Source organism: Leptodactylus fuscus, chromosome 2 (genome assembly GCF_031893055.1).
Source record: "Leptodactylus fuscus isolate aLepFus1 chromosome 2, aLepFus1.hap2, whole genome shotgun sequence".
NCBI lineage: Eukaryota > Metazoa > Chordata > Amphibia > Anura > Leptodactylidae > Leptodactylus > Leptodactylus fuscus.
In genome coordinates this window covers 144,453,725-144,475,201 of record NC_134266.1, presented here as the reverse complement: position 1 = coordinate 144,475,201, position 21,477 = coordinate 144,453,725, and the positions used below count along the sequence as shown (strand labels likewise).

At 38.5% G+C, this 21,477-nt stretch overlaps 1 protein-coding gene across 3 annotated transcripts in view; it reads right to left on the bottom strand.

Annotated features, from left to right (window-relative positions):
- Window positions 1-21,477, bottom strand: part of LOC142195221 (ras GTPase-activating protein 4-like) — a 119,672-nt gene that overhangs the window by 36,100 nt on the left and 62,095 nt on the right. For all 3 annotated transcript variants that reach the window (XR_012715076.1, XM_075264815.1, XM_075264814.1), the window contains 3 exons: window positions 19,592-19,721; window positions 8,464-8,545; window positions 2,241-2,372 (listed from right to left, as the gene is read on the bottom strand). Coding sequence is in view for 2 of the 3 variants with exons in the window: in XM_075264815.1 (XP_075120916.1) it covers window positions 2,241-2,372; window positions 8,464-8,545; window positions 19,592-19,721 (344 nt within the window). In the remaining variant the exon portion in view is untranslated. The remainder of the gene's footprint in view (window positions 1-2,240; window positions 2,373-8,463; window positions 8,546-19,591; window positions 19,722-21,477) is intronic.

Here is a 21,477-nt window from a genome sequence, read left to right as displayed (position 1 = left end):
ATGCTGCGATTTTGAAAGCCGCAACGGTTTTGGTAATCGCAGCGTGTCCGCGCTGTGGTTTTTCCCGCAAAGTGGGCGTGGGATTAGCATGAATCTCATTCACTTTGCAAGTACTGTAAAATGCCACGATTTTTACCGTGGCGTTTCCGGCCCCGGTCTTAGGCTGACGCCCCATGTTGCGGAAAAGGAGCTTTTTTTTGTTGCAGATTTTATTGCGGTATTTTGAGCCAAAGCCAGCAGTGGATTGAGCCAAAGGTAGAAGTATAAGTGCTTTATATATATCTTCCATTTCTCTTGTAGCCATTCTTGCCTTTGGCTCAAAAAACTGCAACAAAAAAAGTTGTGTTTCCATAAAGTGGGGCCTCAGTCTTAGCCTAAGGAGCAAAACATGTTTCTAAATCTGAAAGAAAGTGGAAAAGACATATAACATTGATCTTCAATTTTTAGATAATTGGACCTAAAAAAAGTGACCCTTCCTATCAAGAAAACCAATCCGAGGGCAAAAGTAAATCTTGAAACTTAGAGGCCATTTGTGATTTTGTGAGAGTCATAGATATATGCTAGGTCCCAGTGGCATTTCAAGTGCATTCATCTACCATGAACAGAAATATAAAACAATTTTAAATAAAACTAGTTACTTATCCGATGTACATTCAATGTCAGTAAGTGTTCAGCCTAAATGACTTCACATTTATAGGCCTTCTGATAATTATTACAATTTTCTATCCACAGCTGAGTATCATAAAATCTGCTCTTATAATGGTCCTATTCAGTATCAGACAAAAACATACACTGAACAGGAGGAAGAAAATAGCAGTATTACTGGATAGACACATGTCTAAAAATAGCATCTCATTTTCTCCAGCAAGCACAGCAATATGAAGCAACTAACCCCCTGCCGGTAATGCACAAAAGCAGCCGAAGCGCATTGTGAAATTCATTGGCTGAAAATCACTTTCCCTTTTCTAATCATTTTTAATTTCTCTTGGTGTGCTATACTGAACTCATTTCTGTTCTATGGGAACAAAACATTGTTAAACAGCCAATTATTTCTTGAGCGTCTCCAGCTATAGCTATAGTGTTTCTGGAAGTAAGGTGATTTAATGAAGACTGATTAACACTTGTGATTCTATCTTTAGCCTCCGGGTTAATGACATGCACACATTTAATTTCTGATAAGGATGTCTGAAAAACAGATTGTATAGTTTTATCACACAAGAGTGCCATTCGCCACATTGAGGCACCATTCTAATGTCAACATCATCCAGGTACACTCGTCTAGAAATAAAGCCAGCACACCGAACATTTACATTTAATATTCAATTCATTTTTGGCTCCCATTATGAGCATCAGTATTATTTTGCTGTTTTTACTGTTCATATGTCTGTACTGACCAAGTGATGCTATCTTAACACCTTGTAAACCAGTTGGATACTGCAGTGTTCAAAAAATTTTGTCATATTTTTTTTAACATAAATAGGAAAAAGTTATTATCCCATCTATGCCTGTTTTCTGGCTTAGACTGGTGATAATGAGGCATATCTTTGGTACAAGTTTCTTTCCTGCACCATAGATCCATCACATCCCTTGTCCTGCATCTCAGCCGTCTCTTTCTGTGTAAGGGGAAGTTCACATGGAGTTTTTTTGTCAGGGTTTTGAGGCCATGTTGAAAACAATGGGAGCCGCTCAGGTCTTTTTTTTCCGGGAGCTGTTTCTTTCAGAAAAAAGAAGCGAGATGCTCATTCTTCAGGCCGAGTTGCCTCACGATTCAGCCTGAAAACACTCCCACCTCCGGATTAGGCCCATTCATTGGGCCTAATCCGGAGCAGAGTGCGCGGCTGGATGCTGGTGCAGTGCACTGGCTTTCAGTTGCAGCTACCCGGTTTTTGGATCGGAACCTGAAGCGGCCTCCACCTCAGATTCAAAAAACCCCGTGTGAACTTACCCTAAGGATCCATGCACATGGAGGAAAATGGCGCTTTATTTGGCGCTGTTTTTTCCATGCTGAAAAAAAAAGCCTCCCATTGATTTCAAAGGGTTCCGCTAGCTTTTTTTTTCCACTAGTGGAATTTTCTGCTAGTGGAAAAAAAAGCTAGCAGAACCCATTGAAATCAATGGGAGGCTTTTTTTCCAGCTCTGAAATTCCTCACCAAATTCCTCACCATGGACCCTTAGGCAGCCTAAAAAAAATACTGACATTCATGAGCAAACAAATTATTTTTTATTTAGTCCACACTTACCTTTCCCAGAAAATCATTTTTACTTACAAGGTCCCAATCCCAAACCTCTATGGTTAACTTTTCACTGAAAGATTCATCCAAATCAAAAACAAAGACTTCATTCCATCGGGGATAGCACGACTTTTTCACAACCTATGAAAATGAGATTCAAAATGAATAGAAAACACGTTTTTTAGCTATAAAAATACCTCTGTAAATGAGAACTAATAACTCAGTGTAATGATAATGCAATATTTATTCCCGACAAATCATTATTGAAGCTTAGCTTAGTAATAAGTCTCTTCTATGGGCTTCTTGATGAATCATTATCAGGATAGGACTCTTCAGGGAGCTTATCATTACTTAGCGTGATCTTTAATCAATATCATATTAGCCTTCAATAAAAATAATTATTACGGAGTACAGCTAGAATCTTGTGGGTCAATAACTGTATACTTCTGTACAGGATTCCCATTTTTTTTTATCTTTATCCCCTTTAATCTTTATGCCAGGCAAATGATTTATTAGTAGATATTTCAAAAATCTCTTTTTTAGGCCACTTTCACAAATCACAAAACTGAGTATTGTAAATTAAATACATTTTTATGATTTTTTTATCTATTTTAAAGTTTCAAAAGTATTTATTGAAATATATGCAAACAAACACCAACACAGTCATAATATAATAATAAATAGTAATAATAATAATAATAATATAATAATAATAAATGTTATTTATATAGCGCCAACATATTCCGCAGCGATTTACAATTTGTAGGGTTGAAATACAGACAGAAAGATACATTACAAAGAAAGTCATTTCACACAATGGGCCTGAGGGCCCTGCTCACAAGAGCTTACAATCTATGAGGTAGAGGGGGTGACACAAGAGGTAGCAGGGGCGGCATTGCTTATGCAGAGATCAGACACTTTTGTAATAGAGGTGACTGTCATTACACACACATAAAACTTTATGAGCCGTCAACAGTCGTGTCCTTTAACATGTGGATGGAGCTTGGACCTATTAAGTTAGCATGAGATGGCCTCATATCATGTGGGGAAATGTGGGAGCAGGGACAGAGGAGGGTTAAGGGTTTACGTTAGAAATTGTGATAGGCTTGTCTGAAAAGATGCGTCTTTAATTAGCGTTTGAAACTGTAGAAATTGGGAGTTAATCTGATTGTCCGGGGTAGAGCATTCCAGATAAGTGGTGCAGCTCGGGAGAAGTCTTGTATACGAGCGTGGGAGGTTCTGATAATAGAGGATGTAAGTGTTAGGTCATTGAGTGAACGGAGAACACGGGTTGGGCGGTAGACAGAGATGAGGGAGATGAGGCAAGCAAAAGACAAGGAAACAATGACAGGAAAGACAAGACAAGAAAGCAGGTAAAAAGGTATAAATTGGGGCCACACGGTGACTCAGTTGTTAGTACTGCAGCCTTGCAATGCTGGAGTCCTGGGTTTGAATCCTTTGAATCTGCAAGGAGTTTGTATGTTCTCCCCGTGTTTGTATGAATTTCCTCCCATACTCCAAAGACATACTGATAGGGAAAAATGTACATTGTAAGCCCTATATGAGGCTCACAATCTACATTAGGAGGGGGTGGAGGGGTAATAAGTAGTGCTACAGTACAAAGATTTGGGAAAGAGGACCCTGCCTGGGAAAAGGGTTATAAATACCACATTCAATCCTGGCGCCTACCATAACTGAAGACAGCATGGCATACCTGAGATATTGGACCTATTAATCCAGGGTATCTATCAATGTCTGGTTGGGTGTCAGAGATCGTGGCATTAATTTTTTTGTGAAGCATTATAGTATCAACACGCTGAACAATATCTCTCAACAAGAGAGATGGTCACTTCCAGTTGAAGTCAATGTGGATTTATGTATCATCAGAATACATTGAAACAGTTTATATTAGGCATACTTGAATTTAAGGTGAAAGCTTGGGACGGACAAGATTTTCACACAATGGGTTTTAGCTATAAGGGAACCCCGTACTGTGACTTTATGGGTCGGTATCTGAGGCTTTAAGAGCTATCTGCCACGGTCATATCGGTTAGAATGTGGAGTCAAAAGGGATTGGAAAGCAATATCAATGATTATCAAGTCATAGTCTGACCAGGGTACATGGCAGGCATATGTAAGATGTGGGGTGCAGAGAGGTAGAGAGGAAAATCCTATCAATTCTAGTGTAATGGTTTTGAGCAGGGGAAAAGTCAGTATAGCCTCTCTGATTCTTTGTAAAATTGTAAAATAGAGGTAGCATAACAAGGCCAAGGCCTGAAACCTGAGTTTGCAAGTAAAAGGAAAAAAGCAAATAACAGTGTTCATTTAGGGTAGCCCGCAATACAAGCAAAGTAATCAAGTTAGATACTCATCGTCAAGGGTGGAAAAGAGTTTGATAGTTGTTTGCACTTTGACATTCCGTGAGGATCTTTGAGGTAGAGGGTCAGCAGAATCTGCTTCCTCCACCTGTAGCCCCTCACATCATAGAGCTTGAAGTCCTTCTTTCAGGGAGCAACTAAGATAGTTTGTATTGTTAACGGTACAGGTGACATGAAAGGGGAAGCCACAGTGGCAGCCGAACTGGGCTTTGGGAATGTAAAGATCAGTAGCCGGAGCCAAGAGGTTGCAGGTTCTGGGTTTCTGAGAGGATTTGGTTGTGGAGTTCCACATTTGGGGTCTTGGAGTGCCCCAGCGCATTCAGAGAAGTATGGGATCAACCTGCAGTAGTAAGACAGTAAACAGGTTTGAAATAGATTCACGCAGTGTGGTTACAGATTCTGGAACTCCCCTAGCATGAATATTGGTTCTCCTATATCTATTTTTCAGGACTTCGAGTATTAAATGAATGGCCTCAAGCTTTTGTGCAGGGACATCAAGGTGGGTTCTATCCTCTTCCAAGGTGTCCATTCTGTTTTCCACTTCAGCAACCCTTGAGTCAAGATCTTGGATTTGTTTGGTGTTTAGAAAGTTTAGTGGAGAATAATTGATGAATTTTAGGAAAGAGGACCAAAGGGTCCAAGTCGGTGGCTCTGGCTCCCACCATGGGTTCGTGGTCAGAAATTACAAGCAGGAAAGAAGGCCCAGCAGCTCAGGGGTGCTCTGGGATATACAGACTGCACTGAGATGGCGAGTTGGAGTGCAGGTGCCAGCTGGCTTTCAGAATCCGACAGGAGCAGCACATGCATGGGGTCCATGATGTAACAGGAGGCAGGAACTTGAGAAGGAGTAGCCGGCAAGCAGGAGATGAAAGTCAGAACTTCGACTATGGCATTTCTTAGACACCGCAGAGGGAAAGGACAACAGCGCTCTGGAATGTTACAGACACAGGAAGATGTTATCACAGCACGTGGAGTAGTGGCCATAGCCGTCTTGAGTCTCCTAGGAACCGGTAGTAAGGGACTCGCAGACTTCTCCTGAAGGTGCCAGTGGAAGCAGGGGGGGGATCTGTAAGTGAGTGGTAGTGGAAGAAACCCTCAAATTTAACTACTCTGGATGGATGCCAGAGCTCAGGAGAGAAACGCTTTTTATCTATTTCTACTCCCTTTGCTACATCCCTCCATTTTTTATTTTTTTTTTATATATAGGAATGCTCAATACAGTATATTGTTCCCTTTATTGGTCCTCACAAAGTATCCTGCTTACCTGTACTGGCCCCATACAGTATACCGCCACCCCTTACAGCTTCCCAACAGTATAAAGTCACCTTTATTAACCCCCATACAATATATATCTCCTTTATTGACTCCTACGCAGTATATTGTTATGACACGATCTTCGCTATCTCTGCCTGTTAGGTTCAGGCGTGGAGTGTCTGAACGGCATTCTGCACATGAATTGTCTGATGCGTGGCAGGGGAATGTTCACACTGGGCATGCGGTCTCTGTTGCACTCTTGTGTGGATCGTGCGATGAGCTGTACTGCTGGTCATTGCTCTAGTGTGACTTGGCCTCTGAAGGAGTCAAGTTTCTCTGCTGTGCTAGGACTCTATTCAGGTTGTGGGCGCTTCAGAGTTCTGATATCCAATTGGCCTTCTGAATACTACTGCTTCTGGCTATATAAACTCCGCTTTGCATGCTGTTAGTTGCCGGTCTTAAACTTCAGTTTCCTGTGTTCCAGAAAAGGTCTGTTTGCCAGAAACTGCTATCTCATCTGTGTCTGATTCAGCTGGTCCATTCAGCTTCCTTGCTGCCTATTCATGTTATCTGGATATTTGTTAAGTATTGAGCTTATTGACAAGCATAGTTGTTCCGGGTGCCAGTGAACTCTAGCCTTTTTTCTGCTTGGATGTTTGGACTTTTTGTAGGGTTTTTTGTGTATTATACCAAGATCTGTTTTTCCTATCCCTTTGCATAGTGTCAGTATTTCTCTGTTTCACGTTTATTTTCTCTTCTATTCTTTGTGTTTCCTCACATTCACTGTTAGTCCAGTGAGACACCTGTGGGGGGCTTTTTCTGTATCTTTTCTCTCCTTCCTAAATGTGAAACAAGTCAGGTTTTCTGTTTCACTTGTAGGTGAGTTATTTCTCTGGCTGTATACAAAAAGAGTGAGGTGGCACTACTTAATGCAGATTTGAAGTAGCAAGTTAGGATAGGGGAAATATACTATTGAGTAATTCTTTGGTGGTGCTCTCAGTAAAAACATAGTCCATACTAAATATAAAGAAGAAGAAAAAAACTGGGCACTCACCAACAGGAGGATACGGTAAAACCTTACAACTTTATTTTCAAAAATCCATTAAAAGTATACACGGGAAGAGGCATGCCTGAGAAGAGGGAGCGACAGCCGTTTCGTGCTGTTTTAGCACTTTTTCAAGCTCAAAGTAACGTAAGTAAGTGTACTTTGAGCTTGAAAAAGTGCTAAAACAGCACGAAACGGCTGTCGCTCCCTCTTCTCAGTGTGTATACTTTTAATGGATTTTTGAAAATAAAGTTGTAAGGTTTTACCGTATCCTTCTGTTGGTGAGAGCCCAGTTTTTTTTCTTCTTCTTTATATTCAATATTTCTCTGGCTGTGTTTGTGCCCACTAAGGTCAGTCGGGCCCACGGCTACTTCTAGTGTGCAAGGCAGGAATTAGGAGCATCACACACAAGATATTCCAAACGGCTCATACTCTTTTTTTTTTTTCTTTTGTGTTTTCCCTTACACTTGACTGAGAGGTTATCAGTCAGGGGCCAGTCCATGATCAGAGATCCGCAGACCATAACATATATTGCCTGTTAGGGAATAGCAGACGATAATTCCCCAGGAGCTGCTGGTGAACCCTGGAGGGAGGGGCACAAGGGACAGTGAGCCCTAAGCTGAAGCCCCCCCGCTTTCCCTTCCTATTGCCAGACCCTATCCTAGGTAATAGGCGACAACCACGAAGACAGTCCCTCCCTGAATACATGAAACACAAAACGCAGAAAAGACGAACAACAACAAAGGGAGGTCAGCTAGCCAGGGTTCGGTAACAGGAGAGCGATGCAGTGCCAAATCGGAGTCCAAAAGAATTGTCAGTAGGGAAGCCAGAGGTCAAGGATTAGAATACAAGTAAATAAACAGCAAGAGATACCAGAAGCAAGAGGCAATAACCGGCACCAGTGTGACTGTGAGCCAAGACTAAATAGGAGAGGAAGAACCCGCCCTGAACCTGATAGGAAGGAAAGCTGTCAATCACAGGGCAAGACAAAATCAAACACTTAATGAACAGAGGCAACATTGGCAGAAGACGGGTGTGGTGCAAATCCAATTAAGAACTAGAGCCGTGTTCACACAGTGCAACTAAAAACTTTAAGCAGATTATCAAACTGCACACGCCTCCTGCGCCGCAGCACGCGAGCAGAGGGTGGCGCAGAGGCCTGAACAGGCAGAGATGTTACATTGCCCTTCAGAAAGTATACTGTCCCCTTTTATGTCCCACCAACAGTGACATTAAGCCGCTACATATTGGATTGAATATTTAATACCCACAGCTGGATATTGTTCAGCGTCTGATCAGCTTTCAGCGTCTGATCATAGTGGTCAGTGATCCCTGGAACTGAACCGGAGGCAGACCCAGATAGTACCATTAAGTGAGTAGTAAATATTGACTAATTTCAATAATTAATGTCTAATTTAAAAAATAAATAAAAGCCATACTGCAGCCCACCTCTGCTTGGGCCCTATGATCTCTGGGGCTACACACAATTGCATGGGTTGCCTAATGGCCAAATTTACCCCTGCAAGGAAGTATTAAAAAATTATTATAAGTGTACCGTGCTCTCTTGTATTTTGCTATTGTACTGCACTCTGACAAAGGGGTCTGAGGCTCCATTCCGATCTTTTCTTGCTAAATCTCTGTAAAGAAAATTAGAAATGAATCTTTTATTAACATTACATAGTGCAGAATTATTTTGAAAAAGTACTTTATCAAAAGCAGGTGCTTTAGAATGTTTGACTAAATTTTAGTTTGCAGAAATCCATAGCGGGCCTATATTTAGATAAAAAAAAGTGAATACGGTAATCAATGCCCTTTCAGATTTAATGTATGAATATATTTTCTGTATTTTGTTAAGGACAGAACTTTATTTTTAAAACCCTTGTTATGAAGTCTAAAAACTAAGTGGGGTCCATAATTACTGAGACCTCGGGAACAACTATAGATGATGAAAAACTAAATGCACCAACATTACTCAGCCATCATAATGAATGCGTGTGACATCATCATAATTACCTTTTACATATGCTGTGATATCATGGCGTGTTCAGTGATCTTATTTCATGTGCGTTATACCTATATTGTGACATCATTATCTCTGTAGTGCAACATCACTATGTGCGTTGTTTCGCTGTGTAAGGGGGACCAAAATAATCATACAGGTCTAAACTTACTGCTTAAGGGGATCATGGTAGAGTGGGCCCCTATTCCATGTTTTGCTATGAGACCCCATGGTTACTTGCTAGAGGCGTTCACACTACCGCTGGTGTCCGTCCCTGGGTCTTCGTCCTAAACCCTGGAGAAAATGGACAGGGGATAGCTTGACGGCGGTCAGCTTTTTTTGAATGTGTAACCGCCGGTATCCAAACCCAGCCTCTCCACCTGAAAACTGTTTGTTTTTCCGTGCAGGGATACAAAGTCCTGCACGTACAACTTTGTGTCCATGCAAAAAAAAGTTTTGTTGTCAGTACTGAGGTTCACCACCAGAACCTCAGGAAATGCGTTTTTCACCACAACCTGCACCCTAGAATCTTTCTATATCTCTCCTGATGACCCCTACATAGGGAGAAACACATAGAACCTCTTTGTAGCAATTTATCTATAAGATAACATCTCTACCCAGCTAGGAAAGGCTGCCTTCACAGGGTGGGTGGTGGTGGTGGTGGTGGGGGTCTAAACTGAATAGAGCTTACTAGACACACCAGCACTGAACATCAGCTGACCTAGTGCTGGTAATTATTATTATTATTATTATTTGTTTATTTATAAAGCACCATTAATTCCACGATGCTTTACATTTGGGGGTTCACATACAGTACACAATATGTACAAACAGATATGATACTAACAATGACTGACTGGCACAGTGGGATAGAGGGCCCTGTCTGCAAGGACTTACAATCTATGGTATTTGCATTGAAGTCTAGATAAGTCAATGAGACCTGCAGTAGAATTAACCCTGTCAGCAAACAGGCAGACCTTTTGCATGGGTGAGGGTGATATATATAGAGAGAGTGAAGCATGTATGTAAAATATAGGTGCAGATAGAGAAACTCCTATCTTAATTGAGTTTGCAATTGTATTTAACACTGAGTATAGTACCTTGATTCTATTGGGGGCATATACTCACCCATATTTTGCAATAGTGTTGTTTGAACAACTTAGTTGTGGCATATGGACGACTTATGTTAGCAAGCTGACAATCCTTATTGTATATATTTATTAAAAGTTATGTTTTATTCTGGATACATCACTTCCCTGGGACTGACACTGTGATTTAATGTAATCCAAAAATAAAGGTGCACCAGCTACATCCAGAATGGAAATCAGAAATGTTGCAGCAGATATATAAAATTTAACTTTTATTCTTCATTTTCCGATAAAAAAGTTACCTCGTAACTATGGTGGTACATCAACAATAAAGCGACGCGTTTCGAGACATGTAGTCTCTTCCTCTCGGCTTAAACTTATGATTACGTCCACATCTTTTAAACCATAGCGTTGATTAACCACTCCCACCTACTGCCAATTAACTCTTGCATTTCACTTATTTTAAACATTGCATGAAACATACAAACATTGTACTTCTATATGTTTTCCATGTTAATCATTATCTGCATATTCTCATATCTATAAAAAACATATATATATTACTGCTGCGTAAAACTTAATACAAATCGCTTAGTCTGAACCATGTCTGATTACCCATAATGCCATATAAAAAATAAACCATATAGATTTTATAATGCTTATAATGGTTCCTCATTTTCCACTATATTAAGCTTCTTCATAACACAAGAGGAACCTTACTAATGTAGTGTATGTATATGATTCCCACTCACGTTTGTTGATATATTAACGGCTTCTGCCTAAAGCTCCAGCCCGTATCCATTTCTCACAGAATCACGTGATCTGCACGTGACTACTTTTATCACATGATCAAAAACGCTCTACTAATTGGAACGCATACGTAAACCAGGAAGTGCCCGCTTGAACCGCATATTTATCCATTGCTTCATTAAAGGTGAGTATTCAATTTTTGACACTGTACCTTATATTGTATTGTACTATGTGCCTAATTTGATGTTAACTATAAACATTTGATACTTCATACTACTCAATTAATATTTTATTTACCTTTTGAATTCTTTTATAAATTTTTTAAACATCATTAACTTGTATACATGGAATATTTGTGTTCAATAAATATAAGAAATATCTGTTCTCATATTTAAGCCTGTTGGATAACGTGTCTTCAACCTCATTATCCAAAAAGCCTCTCTAAGGAGGACTTTTTTCCGCTAATCCCCTCCACGTGGGGGTTTGGATACATATTCAATAGCGTAATATTTAAGACTCGAGGTATTACCTTTGTGTTTGACAAAGAAATGTCGTGATGCTCCTGACGCTCCCTCATTATCTTTATTACAGCCTGCTACATGTTCCGCTATCCTAATTTTGACTGATCTAATCGTGCAGCCGACATACATTAGCTGACACTGTATGCATTCAATAACGTACACCACATGATCTGTGGTACAATTTAAAAAAGCTAGAATGGGAAAACTTTGTGTGTTTCCAGAATTATAAAATCTAGTCGTCTTTTTAACATACTGGCACGCTCCACACCTATTCATGCCACATTTGAAAAAACCTACCATATTAAGCCATATGGAAGGAGTTTTAGTTATATTAGAAAACAAACTCGGGGCTAACTGACTGCCTAACGATTTTCCTCTTTTTGCTACTATCTGAATGCCATTTTTTAATATTTCTCGAGTTATAGCATCTTGCATTAAAATAGGCATATTTTTTTCTATAATGCCTTTAATAGAATTGAATTGTTTTGAGTATGGGGTAGAAAATACCACTTTTTGATGTTCTTTTTTATCTCTCTTTTTACTGACCTGATTCAATAAGGACTCCCTGGTTCTAGATTCCACTATATTATTAGCTCTATTTAGGCTCCACTCAGGGTATCCCCTATCTCTCAATCTTTGTAAAGTATCCACTTTTTGTTTTTGATATTCTGTATTGCTAGAACAGGCTCTTTTTGTTCTAAGCAATTCTCCAACCGGTACCGCTTTCACAGTATGTTTGGGATGTAGGCTGTTAGCCAATAAAACATTATTCCCCGATGTCGGTTTGCGGTACAGTTTGCTCTGCACTGACCCTGTGTCCATATCTCCACACAGTTCAATATCAAGAAATGCCACTTTGGATACACTACTGTTAGATGTGAATTTCAAATTTAAATCGTTACTGTTTAGATATGATATGAAATCTGGAATAGAGTTTTGGCTACCCTCCCAGACGACCAATATGTCGTCTATATACCGACCATACCACACGATGCTGCCGTAATGAGGATTTTGAAATGAAAAAATGTGTTCCTCCTCCCACCAAGACAAAAATAAATTAGCTATAGATGGTGAAAAGGGGGCCCCCATAGGGGCACCCCTGACCTGTAAATAATATTTCCCATTAAAACTGAAAAAGTTATGTTGCAACAAAAAAAAGTGTGACCTCAATAATATATTGACATAACTCCAAAGAATATTTACTATAATTGCGCAAATGATATTCCAACGCAATCACGACAGCATCGTGTGGTATGCTCGGATACAACTGCTCTACATCTGCCGTAATCCATACATATCCAGATTTCCACTCAAAATTTTGAAAATTCTGCAAAACCATTTTAGTGTCTTGTAAATACCCTGGGGTTCTGCGTACCATTGGCTGCAACAATCCATCCAGCCATGAACATAAAGCTTCATTTAATGCCCCAATGCCCGCTACTATGGGCCGTAACGGTGGCGGAGTCAGGCCTTTATGTGTTTTGGGCAAGCCGTGTAATATGGCCATGACTGGATGACTAGGTACCAAAAACTTTGCTTTTTCTTGTGAAAAAATTCCCAGTGAGACTCCCATATTTACTATATCCTCCAATTTTTTCTTGACATGTTCTGTAGGATCTCCCTCTAATAATTTATATGTATTTTTATCCTCCAGAATTTTTAAACAACCTTTCAAATAGTCTCCGCTATTCATGACTACTACTCTACCATCTTTGTCAGATTGTTTGATTACTATTTCTTTCCGATTTTGTAATGCCTTTAAAGCTTCCTGTTCCTGTCTGGATAAATTATTTCCTCCACAATTGGTTTTGCAAGTTTCCCCCAAAGTCTCGAGGTCCGATTCCACAGCAGCTTGAAACAAACCGTAGACCGGAGCCCGGGACTTGAGGGGATAAAATCCTGGATTAGGACTCTCCACACTGACCTTGTGTATAGAATGGTCATTAAACATAGTGTTTTCATTCTGCAGTTGCATGAGGTTTAACAATGCTACTTGTTCTCTATATATCATGCCCGAAAAAAACATTTATTTGTGTATCATCAATATCATTCAGCAAAATCACATTGTGCTCTTTTTCCATAGACCCATCACCAGTCATATTCTTTTCAAAAAAATGCCTTTTCACAGTTAATGCTCTTATGAACCTGTTGACATCCAGAACGGTTGAAAAAATGTCAAAATTTTGAGTAGGGACAAATTTCAGCCTCTTGGCTAATATGGATATCTCCATTTGTGACAAAGAAACTGAAGACAAATTCAACACAGCTTTGTCGCAATTATCCACACCAACTGGTTCTAATTCGGAGGTTTGTGGGACCGTGTAAAATATCGACTTCTTGGATTTTTGTTTGCTTCCCGACCTCCTTGTGCATTTTGCCCGTTTTTTGATCTGTAAGAAAAATCATTAAATCTTCTCTTTTCTCTATAAGATATAGATGAATCCGATGCATTGGTACTGCTGCTGTCATTATGCATACTATTGGAAATGTCAGATCCCATATCAGAGGAGCTGAAGGAGACTCTTCGTTCTGATAAAGTACGAGGATATTTGCTCTTTTTTAATATTGATTTAGGTGTACTTCCACGGTTTTTCTGCAAATAAACATATCCAGTAGTATAATCCTCCATGTCTCTGGTAAATTTCTTTTTTTTAACCGACATGATTTGTTTCTCTGTATTTTCTAGTTTTTTTAAAGCATTGTCCCGTGCACCTTTATATCTTATATCCTCTTCAAATGATTTAAATGATGTTTGTAAATCTTGTATATCTTTTTTGATTTCATCTAATCGTATTTTCTCTTGTTCCACAATTAAACTCATGAGTCTCAGAGAACAATCTGACAATATTTCATTCCATGTGGTCATGAATTTATCATTATAAACCACTGTAGGGAATTTTTTCAGTCTCAGTCCCCTAGGGATCATGCGGTATTGTATATATTTGTCCAAAGTTACACAATCCCAGGACAATCTTAATTCTTCATTCATTAATCGTTCCCATCTTTGCAACATTTGATTACAATCCGTATCCAATTCACCTGCTACTGCAACATTAGGCATATTACAGTCAAAAACTGTGGCTATTTTTGATGCTCTTTCAGTTGTGAACAGGTTAAAACTGGGTTGCATGGTGTTATCCATCATATAAATAACGGGAGCTCGAATATTAGTCCAAACGTACAATATAGAAAAAGTTGTAATTCAGCTCACCATATATACTTGAAATGTCCCAATTCCAGAGAGCACGGTGTTGGGTGGACTCCTCCCAAAGAATACTTGTAATCCAAAAATAAAGGTGCACCAGCTACATCCAGAATGGAAATCAGAAATGTTGCAGCAGATATATAAAATTTAACTTTTATTCTTCATTTTCCGATAAAAAAGTTACCTCGTAATTATGGTGGTACATCAACAATAAAGCGACGCGTTTCGAGACATGTAGTCTCTTCCTCTCGGCTTAAACTTATGATTACCTCCACATCTTTTAAACCATAGCGTTGATTAACCACTCCCACCTACTGCCAATTAACTCTTGCATTTCACTTATTTTAAACATTGCATGAAACATACAAACATTGTACTTCTATATGTTTTCCATGTTAATCATTATCTGCATATTCTCATATCTATAAAAAACATATATATATATTACTGCTGCGTAAAACTTAATACAAATCGCTTAGTCTGAACCATGTCTGATTACCCATAATGCCATATAAAAAATAAACCATATAGATTTTATAATGCTTATAATGGTTCCTCATTTTCCACTATATTAAGCTTCTTCATAACACAAGAGGAACCTTACTAATGTAGTGTATGTATATGATTCCCACTCACGTTTGTTGATATATTAACGGCTTCTGCCTAAAGCTCCAGCCCGTATCCATTTCTCACAGAATCACGTGATCTGCACGTGACTACTTTTATCACATGATCAAAAACGCTCTACTAATTGGAACGCATACGTAAACCAGGAAGTGCCCGCTTGAACCGCATATTCATCCATTGCTTCATTAAAGGTGAGTATTCAATTTTTGACACTGTACCTTATATTGTATTGTACTATGTGCCTAATTTGATGTTATCCAACAGGCTTAAATATGAGAACAGATATTTCTTATATTTATTGAACACAAATATTCCATGTATACAAGTTAATGATGTTTAAAAAATTTATAAAAGAATTCAAAAGGTAAATAAAATATTAATTGAGTAGTATGAAGTATCAAATGTTTATAGTTAACATCAAATTAGGCACATAGTACAATACAATATAAGGTACAGTGTCAAAAATTGAATACTCACCTTTAATGAAGCAATGGATGAATATGCGGTTCAAGCGGGCACTTCCTGGTTTACGTATGCGTTCCAATTAGTAGAGCGTTTTTGATCATGTGATAAAAGTAGTCACGTGCAGATCACGTGATTCTGTGAGAAATGGATACGGGCTGGAGCTTTAGGCAGAAGCCGTTAATATATCAACAAACGTGAGTGGGAATCATATACATACACTACATTAGTAAGGTTCCTCTTGTGTTATGAAGAAGCTTAATATAGTGGAAAATGAGGAACCATTATAAGCATTATAAAATCTATATGGTTTATTTTTTTTTTGGCATTATGGGTAATCAGACATGGTTCAGACTAAGCGATTTGTATTAAGTTTTACGCAGCAGTAATATATATATGTTTTTTATAGATATGAGAATATGCAGATAATGATTAACATGGAAAACATATAGAAGTACAATGTTTGTATGTTTCATGCAATGTTTAAAATAAGTGAAATACAAGAGTTAATTGGCAGTAGGTGGGAGTGGTTAATCAACGCTATGGTTTAAAAGATGTGGAGGTAATCATAAGTTTAAGCCGAGAGGAAGAAACTACATGTCTTGAAACGCGTCGCTTTATTGTTGATGTACCACCATAGTTACGAGGTAACTTTTTTATCGGAAAATGAAGAATAAAAGTTAAATTTTATATATCTGCTGCAACATTTCTGATTTCCATTCTGGATGTAGCTGGTGCACCTTTATTTTTGGATTACAAGTATTCTTTGGGAGGAGTCCACCCAACACCGTGCTCTCTGGAATTGGGACATTTCAAGTATATATGGTGAGCTGAATTACAACTTTTTCTATACTGTGATTTAATGTAGATATGAATTTACTGGCACCCCCCTGCAATAATCCCGCAAACAAGCTATGCTGAAATTTCTAAAATGCAATTTCTGCCTACACTGATGCTCTTCTCTGCATTGTTTCTTCGATATTTTGGCTACTCAGAGTTCTTTCCTGTAACTATATATTCTTTTACCTATACAACAGTTATATAAGCTGTGGGGAGTTAACATGGTAACATTTTTTTAAAAACATTTCAGGTCCTAGTTAAAATAAACTGTGTAGAGACAAGCAGTAATCCTTCATAACCTATGGTAGTCTTACCCTTGGTTCACATTAGTGTATGGATTCCTTCTGGTTAGAGTCCGCATGAGGACCCCCCCAAACGGAATACCAACGCAACTGCAAGCGCTGTGCAGTTAAAGCACACGGACCCCATAGTCTATAATTTGTGCGGGCAGTGCACTGCAAGCACACAGACCCCATTATAGTCTATGGGGTCTGTGTGCTTTTACAGTACAGCGTTTGCAATTGCGATTGTATTCCATCCGGGGGTCTCCATGCGGACTCTAACTGGAAGGAATCCATACGCTAATGTGAAACGACCCTTGCGCACTTGATATCTCTGGTAGTCTCATAGAAAATGAATGAATCGGCAATGGACATGCTCAACCTGTCTCTCTATTGTGTTAGAGAATGATAAGGGGTAGCTTGTTGTAACTGAAATACCCTTTTAATTTAATCTTCTTTTTAATTTTAGTTAAGGCTTTAAAAAAGTTTAAATACATTTCCAGACAGGCCTGTTTGTACAAGCTTTTATGTGACAGCAATAAGGAAAATCTTTCTCTACTCATCACTATGCAACTAAATAGTCCCAACATAATGAAAATTAAAGAACAGTAACATTTGATTTTTGAAAGCTTTTAAGAAAATAAGCATCAATGTAATTCACATGGGTATTAAATGGCTTTAAACTTGCTTTCATTAGTCTAAGGTGACCTCTGTACTATGATCGCCTTATGCATTAAATGCTCCCCCCTAAATGCCTCACAAATAATATAATCTTATTTTCTAGGTCACTAGAGAAAAGACCACACATCCTCCGTTTCCAATTTCGGTGAAAGATCCCATACAACTGTCATATTTAGTAAGTGGTATTAAGGTATTCATAGTGAGGCCTCCTAAATATAATAATAAACCCATGTCGAGGCCTTGCATACTATTATAGATACAGCATGGCTTCCAGAGTAGAAAGGAGCTTTGCCTAAACAATATGACAATGTTACATGACTCACCCTCTGTAAATGATATTTGCTGCATTTTATACACTCTGGCTAAAATGGGAACATCAAGTCATTTTACAGTAAATTACATTTTTCTTCTCTGCTTACATGTATTGAGATAATAAAAAGTGTATGTCTCCTATTCAGCAGAGCAGCTAGTGGCTGTAATACTGGACATGATGCTAATATAGTCCCCCTTATGGGCAAAATGGCCTTACATAATACCCCTGTGTAGTTTCTGAATTATTTAATATATATTGCAGTTCAGAGTATTTCATTATATAGTTTCATGATACAACACTGAAGATATGACATGTTGGTACAATATAAAGTATTCAGTATACTGCTTATATAATAGTGTAAATATGTTGTGCCATCAAAATCACTTAACACACAGCCATTAACGTCTAAACCCCTGGCAACAAAAGTAAACACATTTCTAAAGTGTTCTCCCATGAACATATATAACAAAATAATTACAAAAATGTGACGGGTTCTCCCTTTTGTGAGATACTGTATGCTTTACAGTAGGTCACACCCACTCAATGATCAACATAATATATCAATTTAATCAATAAATTATTACAGTTATAAATTGCTAGAGTAGATTATGGCCAGAAGGTGAATCAGAGGAATCTGTGCACTTACATAGGCATCAAGGAGGTGATAGTTCTTAAAAAAAAAAATGTTGTGCAAAAAAATAAAATATGTTTTACATAGGACACATTTACAATAGAAAAAAATGTTGATGATGGTCTAAGAATTTCCTACTTTCTTAAAGGTGTTGTGTGAAATTAGAGAAAAAAGGGTTTTTTTTTATAGTCCCCCCCAGACTAGTACTTATATGTTTGGTTGTACCAGAAGTGTAAACTTGAGGGTATGTAGAGGGTGCAATTGCACCATAGCCCAGGAGCCTTAGTGGGACCTATAAGCACTGACATAGCCTAAATGCAATGGCATAACTACCGCCGTAGCAGCCAGGGAAACTCTCTTCTGTCTTTGGGCCTCTGTAGTGACGTCACAGACATCACTAAATTCAGGATGCATAATGGTGCTGGTGTAACTTAGGTCTGTGTCATCATTGAAGAGGAGTCCAAAGCCCAGGAGAGGTGAGTAATATTAATGTTTGTCACTACCCCTGAGCCTCTGATCATTTTACTCTGGAGTCTGAAAAGACATGATAATGTTGATAATATGATAATTGTTCTTGGGTAATGTATTCTAAAAATTTTGGGTTCTGCCAGAAGAAAACACCAGGGGTCACTATGGGACATTATACTGTGTGATGGGGCCGCTATGGAATGTTATACTGTATGAATGGGTCACTATTGGACATAATACTGTGGGAGGGCTGCTATGGGACATTATACTGTGTGTAGGGGCTGCAATGGGATATTTTATTGTTTGGAGGTCACTTCTAGAGTACATTATAGTATGTGTAAATGGGGTATAATAATGTGGTGGCCAGGAAAGGGGCACCAAATATGTGTGGGGGTTCAAGTCAAAAGTTTGCTATGGGGCCCATTCTGTGCTAGTTACAACCCTGCACGGGGGAAAGGTTTGCAGTATTCTCAACTGCTACTAGGTCCATAAACTAGGGGGCCATAGGTCATCCTCACAACACAAACATATGGGCCCTTAAGCCTATAGTTACACCACTGTATGGAAATAGACCAATTAAATGCAGTGCTAGTCCAAGGAAATGCAGTGTCAGACATAGTCTATGGACAATAAAAGAGCTGTTTGTGTAAGAATGCTGACCTTTTCTTTGTCATCTTCCATTCACTAAAATGTCCTGAAATTCTAATTAACCAAGCCAAAACGCATTTTGTTTTGGTGTCTAACTTTTAGTTATACAAATGAATACTAGAACAATCAAACACATGACTAATATCTCAATCTATGCTCATTAACTTACCTTGCCTCAAACACTGTGCAGCGGAGTTTTCTTGACATATCATTGCCAAATATTTCAATCTTCAGATGGATTTCCCCTTGAACTTCTTCATCAGGATCAATTTCTGTTAGATTTAACCACCCATTAAATCCTATGGGAAAATGTTGAGACATTTATAGTAACATTAAATACAATACAATCTTTTAGATAAATTATGATGTTTCGTGTAATGAAGGTTTCCAAATAGTGTCGGACTATTAAACAGTATAACTAGATACTGATAAAGCAGAAGTAGGTGTACTTTTTCAGAAAGTGCCTACACATTTTTAAACTATGACCAAATGTGAATCCATTTATTTCCCTGACGAGTTATCACTGTATAAATATATCTTCACTGATAGAGTGATTAAAAATTAACTTTTATTAAATACATTAAAATATGATATGAAGAATACTAAGTCCTAACAAAAAAGTGTGTTTAGGTAGATGGACCCTAAATGGTAGTACATGCGGTACATGATATCACACCGCCTCAATAAGCCCATAGGTCCCATCAAACCTCACACCTAAAAAGCCTCAATATCAATTTTTAGGCTACACATATGTGCACTATACACATCACTAATCATGTTACCTAGGATAAATCGGCTTCCTGACTAACCGGCAAAAAAACACCCAGGTTCAACATTATATGTGAGTCCCGGTTCTATCTCAACTCCTACAGTATTAGCTCCCTAGATAACATGGCTAATATTACTGCCCAAGGTAGGAATAGCTCTTCAACGCGTTTCACTAGTCTTATTGCAGGCTGTTCATCAGGAGGAGTTTAAAAAGACCTAATGCCGATAGATGAATGCGGTAAAAGCCACACTTCCCCTGTCCTCAGTGGTAGGACAGGGCACTTCGATGTATAGGACTCACATATAATGTTGAACTTGGGTGTTTTTTTGCCAGTTAATCAGGAAGCCCATTTATCCTAGGGAACCTAGTGCACATATGTGAAACCTACAAATTGATATTGAGGCTTTTTAGGTGTGAGGTGTGATGGGACCTATGGGCTTATTGAGGTGGTGTGATATCATGCACCGCATGCCTACCATTTAGGGTCCATCTACCTAAACACACTTTTTTGTTAGGACTTAGTATTCTTCATATCATATTTTAATGTATTTAATAAAAGTTAATTTTTAATCACTCCATCAGTGAAGAGACAATTGTGAATCCAGTTGAATTGTGAATAACTAGAATCTTCTTAACAACACACACACACACTTGTAATCTGTGGCTACGCATTAGAAACATTACACTGTTTTCTGGATCCTTTATATTCCAACATGTATAGTACAGCACCATTTCTCTTGCTTCATTCAAAAATTTGTCTTTTACCTCCTTTTTGATCCATATGTATATTCTTATTCCATATACTAATTTGGACTTTTTTCTTAGTTACAAAAGAGCATTGTGATGGAAACAAATGGAAGTGTTGTGAGCATGCCAGATGGTAAATAATGCAGAAGTGCTTCGCCTGCAGATCTTCGCTAATCTAAAATCTGCCGCCAAATGGAATATATGCCTCCTATTCACTCTACTGTGCATTATTCTAGTACATAGCTGTATTTAAAGATATAACATTGAAGACAGTGTTTTGTAACCTTTCTTTATGTTAGGGATAATATTTTCTCACTGTTTTGGAACCAAAGAGACTTTTCTAATTACAAGGTTAGGGTGCATTCACACTGAGTATACGCTCAGCTCATTTTGAACGTAAAACACGTTCAGAATGAGTGCGTACAAAGCAGACCCATTCATTTCTATGGGAGCCGGCATACATGCGCTCCCCATTGAAATGAATGGGAGGCTTTTTTCCCCTATTGCCTTCAATGTGATACACGCGTATGCCAGCACCC